The sequence below is a fragment of the Microcaecilia unicolor genome, chromosome 4, assembly GCF_901765095.1.
Source record: "Microcaecilia unicolor chromosome 4, aMicUni1.1, whole genome shotgun sequence".
Lineage (NCBI taxonomy): Eukaryota > Metazoa > Chordata > Amphibia > Gymnophiona > Siphonopidae > Microcaecilia > Microcaecilia unicolor.
The window spans coordinates 125175748-125191278 of NC_044034.1; the positions used below are offsets into that span (position 1 = coordinate 125175748).

General features: G+C 40.2%; 1 protein-coding gene across 1 annotated transcript in view; it reads right to left on the reverse strand.

Moving 5' to 3' along the window:
• KLHL1 (kelch like family member 1) overlaps positions 1-15531 on the reverse strand; it is a 683807-nt gene that overhangs the window by 137639 nt on the left and 530637 nt on the right. Inside the window, exon 10 of the mRNA XM_030202420.1 lies at positions 13657-13828. Within this exon, the coding sequence (XP_030058280.1) occupies positions 13657-13828 (172 nt within the window). The remainder of the gene's footprint in view (positions 1-13656; positions 13829-15531) is intronic.

Below are 15531 nucleotides of genomic sequence, written 5' to 3' on the forward strand. Positions count from 1 at the left end.
TAACAATTATTGGTGCTAATTGGCAACAATTTGTACTTATGTGTCTATCTTCCTATAAAAAAGATTTACTCATGGATCTGAAAAGGGGTTGTGGCCATGGGAGGAGCATGGGCGGGTCAGGGGCATTCTTAGAATTTGCACGCAGTGTTATAGAATATGACAGGTCTGTACCTAACTCAGGTGCAAGAATTTACACCAGGTTTCAGTTTAGCAAAGCACTTTTCTATAAATGGCAGCTAACTTGGAGTGCCATTTACAGAATAGCGCTCTTGGATTCTATATAGAGTACCTAGAGATCCCGGTGCAGATTCTATAACAATACGTATAACTTAACAAGCTTAACAAGCTAATGAGCACTGATAATAGCACTTAAGCAATAATGAGCACTAATTGGCCCCAATAAGAATTTAAGTGCGCAACTCGATAAGCTGCTTCTGTAACAATGTGTATCAAACTTCTAACCTGCACAGGCAAAAAGGGGTATGGTTATAGGTGTGGAAATGGGCATTTCATGGGCATTCTGAAATTTACACGCCTACTTATAGAATATGGCCCAATGTGCCTAAATCTACATGCTAAGATTTACGCCACATTTTCATTGGTGTAAATGGATGCACGTAGATTTAGGCGCTGAAATATCAACTAAGCATATTCTATAATCGGTGCCTAAATCCAGGTGCCGATTATAGAATATGCTTAGTTAATCAATTTTTTAGGCGCCATATATAGAATCTCACCCTTAATGCTTATTTTTATCAGTGTTCAAATTTGGGAGCCATTTACTGAATTTAGCCCTTTCTGCCTAAAAGTGCCCAAATAACAAAGAGGTAAGTGTAAAGCATGTGCAGTAACTGTTGTGGCCATTCCTAGTCTCGTTCTTTACAGTTATCTCACAGGAAAAAAATGTTTTCTGCATGTTAAATACAATGACAGGTTGCACAGATGAACTTACTGTCTTCGATTGAAGAAGTGGCAAGTGGATCCACGCTACTTGTAACAGTAATAGCACAAAGTAACATACTGTACACCAATTGCAATGCACAGTCCATACCTATTCCTCATCTATTACGCACCTATTCCTATCCTATAACAGAGTATGCAGTGAGCACATGAATTAGTGTGCTTTCTTGCCAGCATGGTAATGCTTACCATGGCTGTGAAATAACACTGTGCTCTAATTTATGCTTACCACATATTCATTAAAGGGCTCCTATGAATTCAGTTTACTCAAATATCCTGAATTAAAAGCAGATCATATCTGCTAGATGATGCACCAACATGTTTTACACTTAGGGAATTTTTTTTTTATCAGGTTTCTTACTTTGGGTTCTCTTGTATTGTATGCCCCAATATTTCAAACACATCATAGACACGTTGACATAAATTATTCAGACCTTCCAGCCTTCCTAAGGCTGGAATAATTGAGTCATGCCACATAGAAGGAAAAAAAAACATAGAACGGTTTGAAGATATGAATTTGACAGAAAATCAACACATTCTCTGATCTATTTTTCTATTAAAAACAGTCAATAAATATTTACTGGATGTGCTTTGTCGTTCTAACTAGAGTTAAAACACTTGATATAATCGATGACATTCTTTTATCTCCTTTGTTGCTTCTAGAAAGCTGGACTTTGATATTCCTTGCAATACAGATATGTTGTCACAGGATAACGTATCTTGCCTTAAGCTACGTTTGTGTACTTGTTTCTGCAGCAGTCTCTGGTGGGTATTCTTCAAATAATTTTCAGAGAAGAAATGGTCACAAACTGTGTGCGATCGAGAGGGCATTTAGTATATAAACAAATGGTTCTTTTCAGAGATCTAGTATTTATAGTTGATAGAAAAATAATTGTTTTGCAGTCAGTTAAGATTCGAGAGCTTTATAAGTCAAAGTTGCTTGATGACAACAAGGCAAGCTCCAGCTCTTCCAATATTTAGACACGCCATCTATAAGGACAAATAAGAAATATAATCAACAAGAGGTGTATTTCACTGTAAACATGCTCTCTGTAGTGGTAGTTAAAATTATAACTATCCCAACCCATGTAGCTTAATCTTTCTTGAATGTACAATAAGCCTTTTGACAATCATGTGTAAACGTTCAATAGATACTATGCAAATTAAATAGATAGTGGGCACATTAGGAATTGCATAGGGAAAAGTTTTTGGTTTGTTTTTAGAAAATTTGACTTCTCCCCTGGTTTTCAATGATTCTTTTTTAGTATGTTTCACATATTCACGTTGATAAACATGTTTAATGTGTGTTATAACTTTTTAATGTGTAGAAATCAGCTTAACACTTATTATTTCCTCCACATCAGCTCTCGTCTTATCCATGCAAACGATTCCGGGATGTCTCCAATCTCATCTCTATTCCCCTCCTCCCCCCTCTTCCCTCCCCTTCTTGTGTGCCCTGTGGAATGCCCGCTCGGTCTGCAACAAACTTCCCTTCACCCATGATCTCTTCATCTCCCGTTCCCTTCAACTGCTCGCCCTAACTGAAACCTGGCTCACCCTCGACGACTCTGCCTCAGTCGCGGCCCTATGCCATGGAGGTTATCTTTTCTTCCACACTCTCGCCCAATTGGCCGCGGAGGAGGCGTCGGGTCTCTACTTTCGCCCTTCTGTAGTTTTCAACCCCTCCTCCTACCGCAGGCTCACTGCTTCTCATCCTTTGAAGTTCACTCCATCTGTCTATTCTACCCGCTGCCACTCAGAGTTGCAGTCATTTACCGCCCCCCTGATAAGTCCCCCTCTTCCTTCCTTACTGACTTCGTTGCCTGGCTCTCTGTTTTTCCTGAACCCTCATCTCCGTCCCTCATTCTTGGAGACTTTAACATACACGTTGACGAACTATCCGACTCTTACGCTTCTCAGTTCCTCATGTTGAAATCCTCGTTCAATCTCCAGCTGAGCTCCACCACCCCTACTCACCAAACTGGCCATTGTCTTGACCTCGTCCTTTTCTCTACCTGCTCACCCTCCAATTTCTGCGCCTCTGCTCTTCCTCTCTCAGATCATCACCTGATCACCTTCACACTTCATCACCCTCCCCCTCAGTCCCACCCAACACTAACCACTACTTTCAGGAATCTCCAGGCTGTTGACCCTCCCACCTTATCCTCTAGTATCTCTAATTTCCTCCCGTCCATCATGTCCTCCGAGTCTGTCGACAAGGCTGTCTCTACTTACAATGCCACTCTCTCCTGTGCTCTGGACACCCTTGCACCATCCATCTCCCGTCCCACAAGGCGTACTAATCCCCAGCCCTGGCTGACCCCTTGCATCCGATACCTTTGCTCCTGCGCCCGATCTGCTGAACGCCTCTGGAAGAAATCTCGCACCCATAGCGACTTCATTCATTACAAATTCATGTTATCCTCTTTCCAGTCCTCCCTATTCCTTGCCAAACAGGACTATTACACCCAATTGACTTATTCTCTTGGCTCCAACCTTTGTCGTCTCTTCGCCACCCTTAACTCCCTCCTCAAAGTGCCCTCCGCTCCCACCCACCCCCCTTCACTCTCTCCTCAATCACTGGCTGACTACTTCTGCGACAAGGTGCAGAAGATCAACCTTGAATTCACTACCAAGTCACCTCTTCCTCTTCCTCTTCACCCTTTAACCCACTCCCTCAACCAACCAAACCAGGCCTCCTTCTCCTCTTTTCCTGGTATCACCGAGGAGGAAACCGCCCACCTTCTTTCCTCCTCGAAATGCACCACCTGTTCCTCTGATCCCATCCCCACTAACTTACTAAACACCATCTCTCCTACTGTCACACCCCCATCTGTCATACCCTCAACCTCTCTCTCTCCACTGCAACTGTCCCTGACTCCTTCAAGCATGCTGTAGTCACACCACTCCTCAAAAAAAACCATCACTAGACCCTACCTGCCCTTCCAACTACCGCCCCATCTCCCTCCTACCCTTCCTCTCCAAGATACTTGAACGCGCCGTTCACAGCCGCTGCCTTGATTTTCTCTCCTCTCATGCCAACCTCGATCCACTTCAATCCGGTTTTCGCCCTCTACACTCAACAGAAACGGCACTCATTAAAGTCTGTAATGACCTGTTCCTTGCCAAATCCAAAGGTCACTACTCCATCCTCATCCTCCTTGACCTATCCACCGCTTTTGACACTGTCACTCATAATTAACTTCTTGCTTCACTATCCTTATTTGGGTTCCAGGGCTCTGTCCTCTCCTGGTTCTCCTCTTATCTCTCCCACCATACCTTCAGAGTACATTCTCATGGATCTTCCTCCACCCCCATCCCACTCTCTGTTGGAGTTCCTCATGGATCTGTCCTTGGACCCTTTCTTTTTTCAATCTACACCTCTTCCCTGGGCTCGCCGATCTCATCTCATGGTTTCCTATATCATCTTTATGCTGACGACACCCAGCTTTATCTCTCCACACCAGACATCACTGCGGAAACCCAGGCCAAAGTATCGGCCTGCTTATCCGACATTGCTGCCTGGATGTCCAACCGCCACCTGAAACTGAACATGGCCAAGACCGAGCTCATTGTCTTTCCACCCAAACCCACTTCTCCTCTCCCTCCACTCTCTATTTCAGTCGATAACACCCTCATCCTCCCCGTCTCATCTGCCCGCAACCTCGGAGTCATCTTCGACTCCTCCCTCTCCTCTGCCCATATCCAGCAGACAGCCAAGACCTGTCGTTTCTTTCTCTATAACATCAGCAAAATTTGCCCTTTCCGCTCTGAGCACACCACCCGAACTCTCATCCACTCTCTCATTACCTCTCACCTTGACTACTGCAACCTACTCCTCACTGGCCTCCCACTTAACCATCTATCCCCCCTTCAATCCATTCAGAACTCTGCTGCACGTCTTATCTTCCGCCTAGACTGATATGCTCATATCACCCCTCTCCTCAAGTCACTTCACTGGCTTCCGATCAGGTACCGCATACAGTTCAAGCTTCTCCTACTAACCTACAAATGCACTCAATCTGCAGCCCCTCACTACCTCTCTACCCTCATCTCCCCTTACGCTCCTACCCGTAACCTCCGTTCACAGGACAAATCCCTCCTCTCAGTACCCTTCTCCACCACCGCAAACTCCAGACTCCGCCCTTTCTGCCTCGCCTCACCCTATGCTTGGAATAAACTCCCTGAGCCCATACGCCAGGCCCCCTCCCTACCCATCTTCAAATCCTTGCTCAAAGCCCACCTCTTCAATGTCGCTTTCGGCACCTAACCATTGTACCTCTATCCAGGAAATCTAGACTGCCTCAATCTTGATTGACTGCACTTTTGTCCTTTAGACTGTAAGCTCCTTTGAGCAGGGACTGTCCTTCTTTGTTAATTGTACAGCGCTGCACAACCCTGGTAGCGCTTTAGAAATGTTAAATAGTAGTAGTAGTAGTAGTATTTCATAGGTTAATGTGCATTAAATTGATTTTGTGCAGATTTTATGGTAACTTTAAAAAAAAAATTTACTTAATGTGCACTAACAAATGCATATTCCTATGGATCTGCTGATGCTATCCATTGTAAGTACCGACAAGGAACTAGTGGGCAGCAAAGCAAGCAACTTATTGGAGTATTTTAATAAAATGTGCATAAACCCCCAGATTCTATATATGGAGACTAAAGTTGCATGCAAAATCAGTGCACACAGCCAATTTGCATGTGCAACTTAATAAGCTAATCAGCGCCAATAATTGGCTGCTAACAACCAATTACTGGCAATAGTTGGGAGTTATGCACATATCATATTCTAGAATGTTGTGCACGGAACTCCTATACCCCCAGATTCTAAATAGTGCACGTATAATTACATACATAGAGTAATTGTTTTAACAAGCTGTTAAGGGTTGTTAACAGCTCTTCACACGCGATAATGAGCACTAATTGGCAAAAATTATAATTTAGTTGTGTACATTGCTAAGCATATTCTGTAATGTACTGCGCCTAAATTCTAACATGTGCTGAATCTATGCATGTTATAAAATATGGATTAGTGTGCGTAAATTTATGCAGAGGGATTTACACCAGCTTTTTGTTGGCATAAATGGATGCACATAGATTTAGTCGCATGAACTACGCCTAAGCATATACTAAATACTGCACGCACATTTACGCACAGTATTTAGAGTACACTTAGGCATGATTGCCTAAATTGTGTTAATTTTAGGCGCCATATATAGAATCATGCCCATAGTATGTAATTTCAAGGGGGCCTGGACAGGGGCATTTCAGGGGGTGTTCCAAGGAAGTTCCCAGAATTTATGTGCCCTGTTAAAGAATAGATTCAATTGGTGCCTAACATAGGCACCAGCATTTACACCTGCTTTCTGCAAGCGCAATTGTCAGCGCCTAAAGTTAGGCATCATTTATGCACTTAGCACTATTCTATAAAGGCCCTAAAGTGACTGACTGGGTTAGGAACTGAATGAGTACAAGATGACAGAGGGTAGTGGTACATGAAGCTCATTCTGAGGAAAAGGATGTTACCAGTGGTGTGCCGCAAATAATGTGTTTATAAGACATTGCGAGTGTGGAAGATTGTAAATTAATACCCACTTAAAAGATTGATAAGATAAATCGTAATTAATTTCAAGACCCTCTTGCAAGTATGACTGGAAGGATCAAGTCAGCAACTTGAGACATCATTATTGCCATTTGAGAGTCAGAACATAAGACTCCAGAAGAGTTATAAATCAGCAACTCAAGCTAAGTCATTGATTTTTTTGAATGTCTAGTTGCTGATATGTGTTGAGCAGCAGACACTGTAATTGTCTCGTTTTTTTCAATACCTTTCAGTTTTCACCTAAGAGGGCTTAGTAGTGGATATTGTAGCTTTTTAGATCCATTAGTATTCACTGTAGAGGGGTGTATAGACTTTGGTCATTTTTTGATATTGGAAGATACTCCGCTTTCTGTTTTTTGCTCACAGAATCTTTTTCTCCCTGAGTGTAGATTGTTTGGGAGTTTTTTGATGTCTGTGATTTTTTCAGAAGGCGGTAGGAGCCTATGATGTTGGCCATTTCAGTGGAGTCCTAATGTTAGGTTCCCTGGGCTGTTGAGGCTATTTTATTTATATATAAAAATCTTATGTTTGATCAAAGTCCCACGTCCATCTATAGATTGAATAAAAAGAGTGATACCTAGTGTTTTTGATATATACTCACCATTAAATAAAATCTGAGCCCTGGGACAATAATACAGAGCTTGAATGGCTTAAAGATAGCAACCTTGGTTACCAACCCCCAATAGTACTACAAACAAATGGTCCCAATGTACTTTGTCAAATGCTTTTTCTGCATCTAAACTGACTGCCAAGGCAGGCGCTTCAAGCACTTGATAGTGGGACATCACCAATAATACTTTTGAACATTGAGGACAGATTGTCTGGTCTTCAGGAAGCCTACCTGCTCCTCTTGCTCCAAATTAGGTAAATAAACTGCCCAGCGATTAGCTAAAATGTTGGGCAAAAGTTTTATATCTAAGTTGAGAAGAGAAATTGGCCTATATGAGTCCGCCTCTTCTTTTGGTTTGTTAGGCTTCCAAATTAAGGTTATGAGGGCTATATTATCATGCAGTAGAAAAATTCCATCCACTACTTCTGCCTTGTAATAAACCAAGAAAGGTCCCATCACTGGGGTCTGCAACGTTTTGAGAAGCTGCCCAGAATAGCCATTGAGCCCAGGTGCTGAAAAGCCAATCAAAGACTTAATAGTGCCCTTGAGTTCCTTAGATTGTAGGAGCGCATTTAGTGCTGCTGTGGCCTCCAGGGGTAGTTTAGGTAGTACTGCCTGCTATAAAAATGCTTGAGTGTCTGGGACAGAGACAGGACATCAAAGAGAGGGTACAAAGTGCAAACCAAAGTCCAAACAGCAAAAGAAAGCACCTGGACTCTAATACTGAGGCACAGCGTTTTTTTTTATCTTGATACATGTGTGGAGGAGTAAGCCTTGCCACTGCATACAGCCTTTATAACCCTTGTGACCCCTGATGCAGGCACTGTGCATCGAAACATGGCCTGTGTCGGGTCATTTTTTGAAGACTGTTTTCTAATTTGTGTGATTAAAGGAATTCTGTGCCTATTTTGAAGGCTTTTGGTGCTTTCTTTTGCTGTTGGGACAGAGACGGGCTCATCCGCTATATAGAGGGATTTAAAATGGCCTAATAGAATATATTTCCAGTGGACTCCCAGAAAGCCTGAATGGCATGAGAGTTACCCCCCCCCCCCCAGGTTTTAATCAGGTGCACCAAGAGTTTATCAGAATTGTTATCATACTAATGAAATGTATATTTCTGATATATCAGGCCGTGACAAATTTGCTCATGAATCATAGAATTTAATGCAGTTTGGATAGATATTAAGGTATCTTTAGCTGCCTGGGAGGCAGTATGGATGTAGTCTCTCTTGGCTTACTTTAAATTTCATTCCAATCGAATGATATTGGCAGCTATCTTTTTCTTTCATAAACTGGTATAGGCAATGATGCCCCCTTGCAACACCACTTTGGCAGTGCTCCAGAACAGCTGGCATTGTGTTGTGCATTATTGGAAAGAAAATAATCCCAGCACTCAGATAAATATCTTAAGAAGTCTGGGTTTTTAGCAAGTGGGGAATCTCCAACCATGAGTAGGGTGATAATGGAAAAGAGCCTCTAAGTTGATCCATACCATCAAATGATCAGAGATTTCCTCTGGGCCCACCACAGCCACATGAACTGAAGCAAATAAACTCCAGTGAACCAAAATATAGTCCAAATGTGAAAATGTACTGTGGACCCTCAGCCTATGCGAATAATCCCGTTCCATGGTGTGGAGCAACCGCCAAGTGTAAACCAAATCCATATCTGTTCCAAAAGAAGAAAGAATCCCAGAGAATCCCGCTGCCCAGAGAAGCAATCCATACTAGGATCCATGAAGTCTCCTGTCACAACCAATTCGGTGTCTAAGTAGGGGAGCAGATGATGAAGCAGAGAATGATAAAAGGACGAGTCAAATGGTGAGGGACCATATAAAACCAAAAGATGCAACTCTCTACTTTGCACACAAAGTTTAAGCAAAAGATAACATCCTTTGGCATCCTGAAATATAACTTTTGCCTGCTATTATCACACCTCTTTGAAGAAGCCCACTTTGGATCAGACTGATCCTAATAATTATAGGCCTATTTCTAATTTCCCTTTTCTTTATGAAATTCTGGAGAAAGTAGTTCATACCCATCTTACCTCCTTCTTAGATTCTTCATTAGCTCTACATCCCTATAAATCGGGCTTTAGAATGCACCACAGCACTGAAACTCTTTTAAATGGCTTTGCATGATTTGATCAGAACCTCCTTAGATCAACACTCTTCGGTTATTCTTGTCTCAGTTGACTTGTCTTCAGCCTTCAACCTTGTGGATCATACACTTCTTCTTCATTGTCTACAATCCATTGGTATTTCTGGTTCTGTCTTGCACTGGTTTCAAAGTTACCTAACCAACTGTACTTGTCCAGTAAGTTATAACTCCAACCGGTCACTTCCTGCTCCTATTCTGTCAGGTATGTCACAGGGTTCTGTTTTAGCCCCTACTTTATTCAATATTTTCTTGGCTTCACTTTTCACAATAATTTAGTCAAATCACTGTCTTCCTTTTTGTTATGCAGATGATAACCAGATTCTTTATCGTCTCCAGTCTACCAGTACCGATTTTCACTGACCTTAACCTCTGTCTGGAAAAAGTCTGTGTATGGCTGTCTCATAATCATCTCTTTCTCAACACTAAGAAATGTGAGCTTATTCACTTCCCAACACCCTACATTAGGAATCCTGATACAATATCACATCCAGCCTCTTCTCTTCCTACTATTGTTAATCAGACTTTTCCTTTTAAGGATTGTGTTAAGATTCTGGGGGGGGGGGGGGGGGGGGTCATTTTGATACTCATCTCACTTTTCTGGACCAGATCAATGCAGTTATAAAAGCTTCCTTCCTTGCACTCCATAGGATACGATCTGTTCATTCTTTTTTCACTCTCAGTCAGATGCTCTCTCCTTCTCTGTCTAGTCACCATCCCTATTGATTACTGTAACCCTCTTTAAGCTGGTTCCCCTTTCCTTTCTCAAATGGGTTCAGCTGGTTCAGTCCAGAGCTGTTTGTCAACTCTACCATTCGAAACCTTTTGAAAACATTTCACCTTTACTTCAGGCAGAGCACTGGTTACCGCTTTCCTGCATGGATACAGTATAAGCTTTGTATCCTGACTATCTTTCATGACTACTCATACCCTATGCACCTACATAATCTCTTCGGTCCTCTACTGCTAATACACTTTACACCTTTCTCCGCCCTCTGCCATCTGCCTCGATGTTACTCGCTCTACTACTTTTATTTATATTGGTCCATGGCTCTGGAATTCACTTGCACTCAGAATCCTCATACACAAAGTTTAAAGCAGCAAAAAAAATGCACTTTTTCAAGCTTGCATATCCTACTTCCTGTTTATGCTTCTTTTCCTTCTCTTTCTGTTCTTTCTCTCTTTTATGCAGTTACTGTTTTATTGTAAACTGCATAGAGGCCATTTTTTGGCCCACTGCGGTATATCAAGAGTTTGTAAAATAAATACAAATAAATAAATAAATAAAATGAGGGGAATCTACACCTAATTTTGGTGCATGAATTTACACCAGGGTTGAATTAGTGTCAATGGTGGCGTCTAAAGGTAAACGCAGATCCAGGCCATAAATGCTAATCTGTAAATGGTGCCTAACTTTGAGGAATATTTATAGAACAGCACTAAGCACTTATTTTCAGTGCCATTTATAGAATTTAGTCCTTAATGCCTTTGTAAGGTCACCTCTGACATTCTGATAAAAATTAAATTGACTAAAATTAAATAATATTAGCAGACAAGTAGTATTGAAATGTTTTGTTTGAGCTTTTGAAGTTGTATTTTCTAAGGCATGCATGTAAATCATCACTTCACCCATGCTCTGCCCAAACGTTTAACATGAACATGCCAACGTGTGCGTTGCATTAAAAAATATGCATCATCTTGGCACCATTTATGCTTTTATGCTAATACCTCCTGGGATAATTTTGTAAGAAGCTTTTTATGCATGTATACATTTTTTTGGCACAAAAATCCTTCTTAAAAATTATCCCCAGACTGTGTAAGTGATTATCATAGGGTCCTATTTACTAGGGTGTGCTAAACATTAGTGTGCATTAACCATGTAGATATCCATAGGAATATTGTAGTCATCTACATGGTTAGCACACACTAAAAATGCTAGTGTGCCTCTAGCACGACTTAGTAAACGGGGCCCTATGTGAGCAGGCATATACTAAGAAGACAAAAGCATCTATGGTTTTCTCTTTTCAAAACTACATGTATTGTTTTACCTAGAAAAAATACTTGCAGAGAAAACAATAATGGCACAGTAATCAAAGTAATACTACTCATCTAGTTCTGCTTTGGTTACTGGTGCAAACCCTGCATGAAAGAAGTATTCAAAAAGTTTGCACATCAAAGAATTGACTCATTACTATTTGTAGAAAATAGGCAAAAAGGCTGCTGTAATTCTAATGAAGTCCGTCTGGATCTTCAAATGACAATATATTATTTGAGCTATGTACATCAGTAATAATGAGACATTGCTGATAAGAGTATTTTGAACTGAAACATTAACAGTTTTTAGACACAGTTTCACAGTCAGCAGCATCTCAGTGTGTTGTCCTGTAGGAGACCCTGGTTGGATTCATAGCCCCAGCTCTTGCTCACCAGACTGGCTGAAATTGAGGGATCTATGGAGGCAGTGTTCACAGTCCCTAAGAGAGAGTCCGACTTATCATATAACAGTGACATACACCAACTGACTCAAGTGAGCAGCTGTGCAGTATCTTTAAGGGAACTATGATTCATGTCTCTCAACTAGATGATAGTTGTTGTGATGGAAAATAAGAGAAATAAATTGCGGAAGACTTTCCAGTAGCTGCAAATAGAGACTCACGGAACCTAAGCACAGTTAGGGCAGGTTTCAGCTCAAAAAAGCAGGAAAGGTCTGCTGAGCAAAAAAAAAGAAAAGGAGACTTTAGACCTGTTTTCTCTACAAGGCGCGAGCTGTGTCAACAAGGTTCATGTGATTATCATAACATTCCTGCATACTGTAGACACAGTAATCTCTATATGGTTCTCTCTGTCTTCCCATGGATATAGAGTTCAACACATCTGTATAGTCTTCGGTGCCTAAGAACAGTTGATACATGTGATGGTAACATTTTAAAATTGCAGAGAATTTGGATTGACCTATGGATAAGTCATAGTTGCAAACAACAAGCCTCTAATACTCTCCTGAGATCAGCAGAGCTGAACCTAGGCTGCCCTGGCCTGCCATAGATTGAGGGCAATTTCAGACTGCTAGGTACAGTACCCAGTAAATTTTCTTCATTTTTTGTAACTAGTTTGAACATGTTCTACAATCATCACAGACAATTTCTTTTACAACTGAAAACTAATTTCAAAATTAGCATTCAAAACACATTTAAATAAGAAACTTAACAGCTGAGCTGCTGGTCTTTGCTAAATACAGTTTCTCTCATTCAAAGAACTTTTCTTGCATGAAGTAATGTGAAAACATTCTGAAAACTGATAATTGTTCGTAAAGTTAGTTCAAATTATTCTGGTTTGGAATAATCTAAGGTTTTCTTATATTTATAATCTTTCCTCATAGCAAGCAACTTCATTATACGATACAGAGGGTAATTTTAAAGACTGGTGATTCATCCTTCTACCTATGGGTTTGCATTCATTTTCAAAGTGAAAGTGTGAGCATATTTTCACTGAGAATTCCTAAGAAAACAAACCCACACAGATTTACATCTGCTATTTTGTGAGGGGGCTTTTTCCTACATGCAGACTTTTGAAAATAGTAGATGTATAATTTGAAAAACTCCAGCAGAAATCCACCAAGGTGGAGAACTCTTTAGTCCCACAGAGAGAAGCAGATAAAAAGGGAAGAGAGTGGGAAAATGACCATGGACTCCAGAGGCAAAATGAACAATCTTGATACTTGACACAGTACTGTGTTTCGGCCAAATGGCCTGCCTCAGGAGTCTTTCATCAAATTGATCTTAAATTCTCCAAAGATAAACCTTTTCAATCTGTAATTCAATGGATCGGTCTTGAAAAAGACCTTTGGAGCAATAATGTGAGTCTTAAAATCTGATTGCACAAAAATTTGTGCAATCAGATTTTAAGACTCACATCTTCCCTTTTTAACTAGTTTGAAAAATTATCATCAAGAACATATCCTTCTATTCCAGATAAAAATGTACAAACAATGGACCTATGTGTGCACTTTCCACTGACATACCTGGTGGTCAGTGTTCTAAAATTTATTTCCATGGGTAAAGCATTATTTCATACAAGTATTCTGTTACTGATTTTGAATTTTTGAATAAGAACGAAATAATACAACTTTGATTAGATAACTTTGGTAGTATTTCTATAATAAGATGGTAAATCATAAATATGCAGAGAAGACAAGAAGCAGGGTGAATTTAGGAAGAATATTTCTTGCCTTAAATGGGAAATCATAACATGCTATCCAACAAAAATAACCCATAAACATTTTCTGAAATATGTCTACATCATTCATGGAAACCAGTATAAGTACCTACCTGAATCCACTCATTAGTCTGTGGGTCATATGATTCCATTGTGTTTAGATATGTTTGCCCATCATATCCACCAACTGCATATAACCTATCACCAAGAAGACAGACTCCAACAGCATCTCGAGGCATACTTAATGGAGCTACCATTGTCCAAGTATCAGTTTTTGGATCATATCTAAATTGTGTAAAAACAATTAAAATAAAATAATGAATGAAGAATGAACATTTAAACTTTTTACCCTATCACTTTTGATGAAGATGTTTGTTTATATTTTATGCTTTTATAGTGATTACAATCCATGTCAACATTTTATGATGTGACACAGAATATCATAGCATTAATTAAATCAAATTAATTGTATCATGGTTAGTCTATTCCCTTTGTCTTCACTCCCAGTTCTCAAAGGCTGTCAACAGGTCAGGGATTAAGGATATCTCCAATGAATATGCATGAAAGAGATTTGCATTCAGTAGAGATAGTAGGAATGCACATCTCCTTTCTGCACATTTGTTAGGGGTATCCTGAAAATCTGGCCTGTTAGCAGCCCTTTGGAAGTGATGACCAAGGGTCTATTCTATTAACTCTACATCTTATGTTATCCCAAAGGTTCTCAATCCAGTCTTTGGAACACACCCAGCTAGTCAGGTTTTTAGGATATACATAATGAATTGGGTAGAGTTTTGTCAGCAAAATAAGGGTAATTTCTTTTTTGGACCTGAGCTTTGAGGAATGCTTGAGTGGAGTGTTAGGCTCATCTTTCTTATGTTCAAAACCTCCTTTGGCACAAAATTTGAATTTTAGAGGATGGTTCCTTAATTAGCTATATATATATACCAGAGCCACTTACAAGCAGTAACAGAGTAGCTTCTTGGGTTCAAACCAAAGAAGCCATTGACTTCTCCCACTGACTCTCTTTGCGACTTTGTAGAAGTCATTTCACCCCCCCCCCCCCCACTGGCTCAGATACAACCCAGATTGTGAGCCCATTTGGGCAGTGAAAGAACTCACATATCTGAATGCGATGCACCTGGATCTCAGATGTGGAAAATGTATTAAATAAATAAATTAAATAAATATAGTATCAACACAATACACAACAAAGTCTCTTAATAGACAGCATAGGATGTAAGTGGAGGTGGAACATATAGATAAATACAGATAAAATAGAGTAACAGGAGTTAGATAGAAATAAGGGTGGCTAACAACAAAAAATTGCACATGAAGTCAGAAAAGGTACATGAAAATGATCTCAGCTAGAGTAGAAGTGGATAACCAAAATGATATGTGTGTATATAGTGCTACTTATATGTATAACCCACCTTATTATGCATCCCTTTATGGAACATGTAACATCAAATAGGTGGCCTTGGACATCCATTTAACCGTCTAGATGACCTATACAAAGTTATCCTTTATCAACTTTAGGGTTGATATTCAATGGTGGCAGAGAGCCTATTTTTGTTTAAAAACCAGCCATGCCATTTTAAAAATATGTGTAATCAGCTTGATTATTCAGATAGATGACAGCACTGAATATAAGTATGAGGTGGTCACCACCACCAGCTATATGTATAGCAGCAATATGAAGGGTTTTTCATGTGTAAAAGCTTGTTCTGTTCATAAAAGAGGTTTTATAAAGTAACCCTGGGGGTTATGCACATAAAAGTAAGCATGGTGCTAAGGAAGCACATACTTTTACATAATCAGTGTGAAGTCTGGTGAAGCCCCTGGATTCTATATAGTGAGCCTAGTGTTCTGTGCCAAAATCCAAGCAGATTCTATAATAGAATGCATAACTTAATTGGCTTAAAAAGCCAACCAGCATTGTTCACAGCACTTAACAAGAAACAATGAACACAAATTGACAATAATTAGAA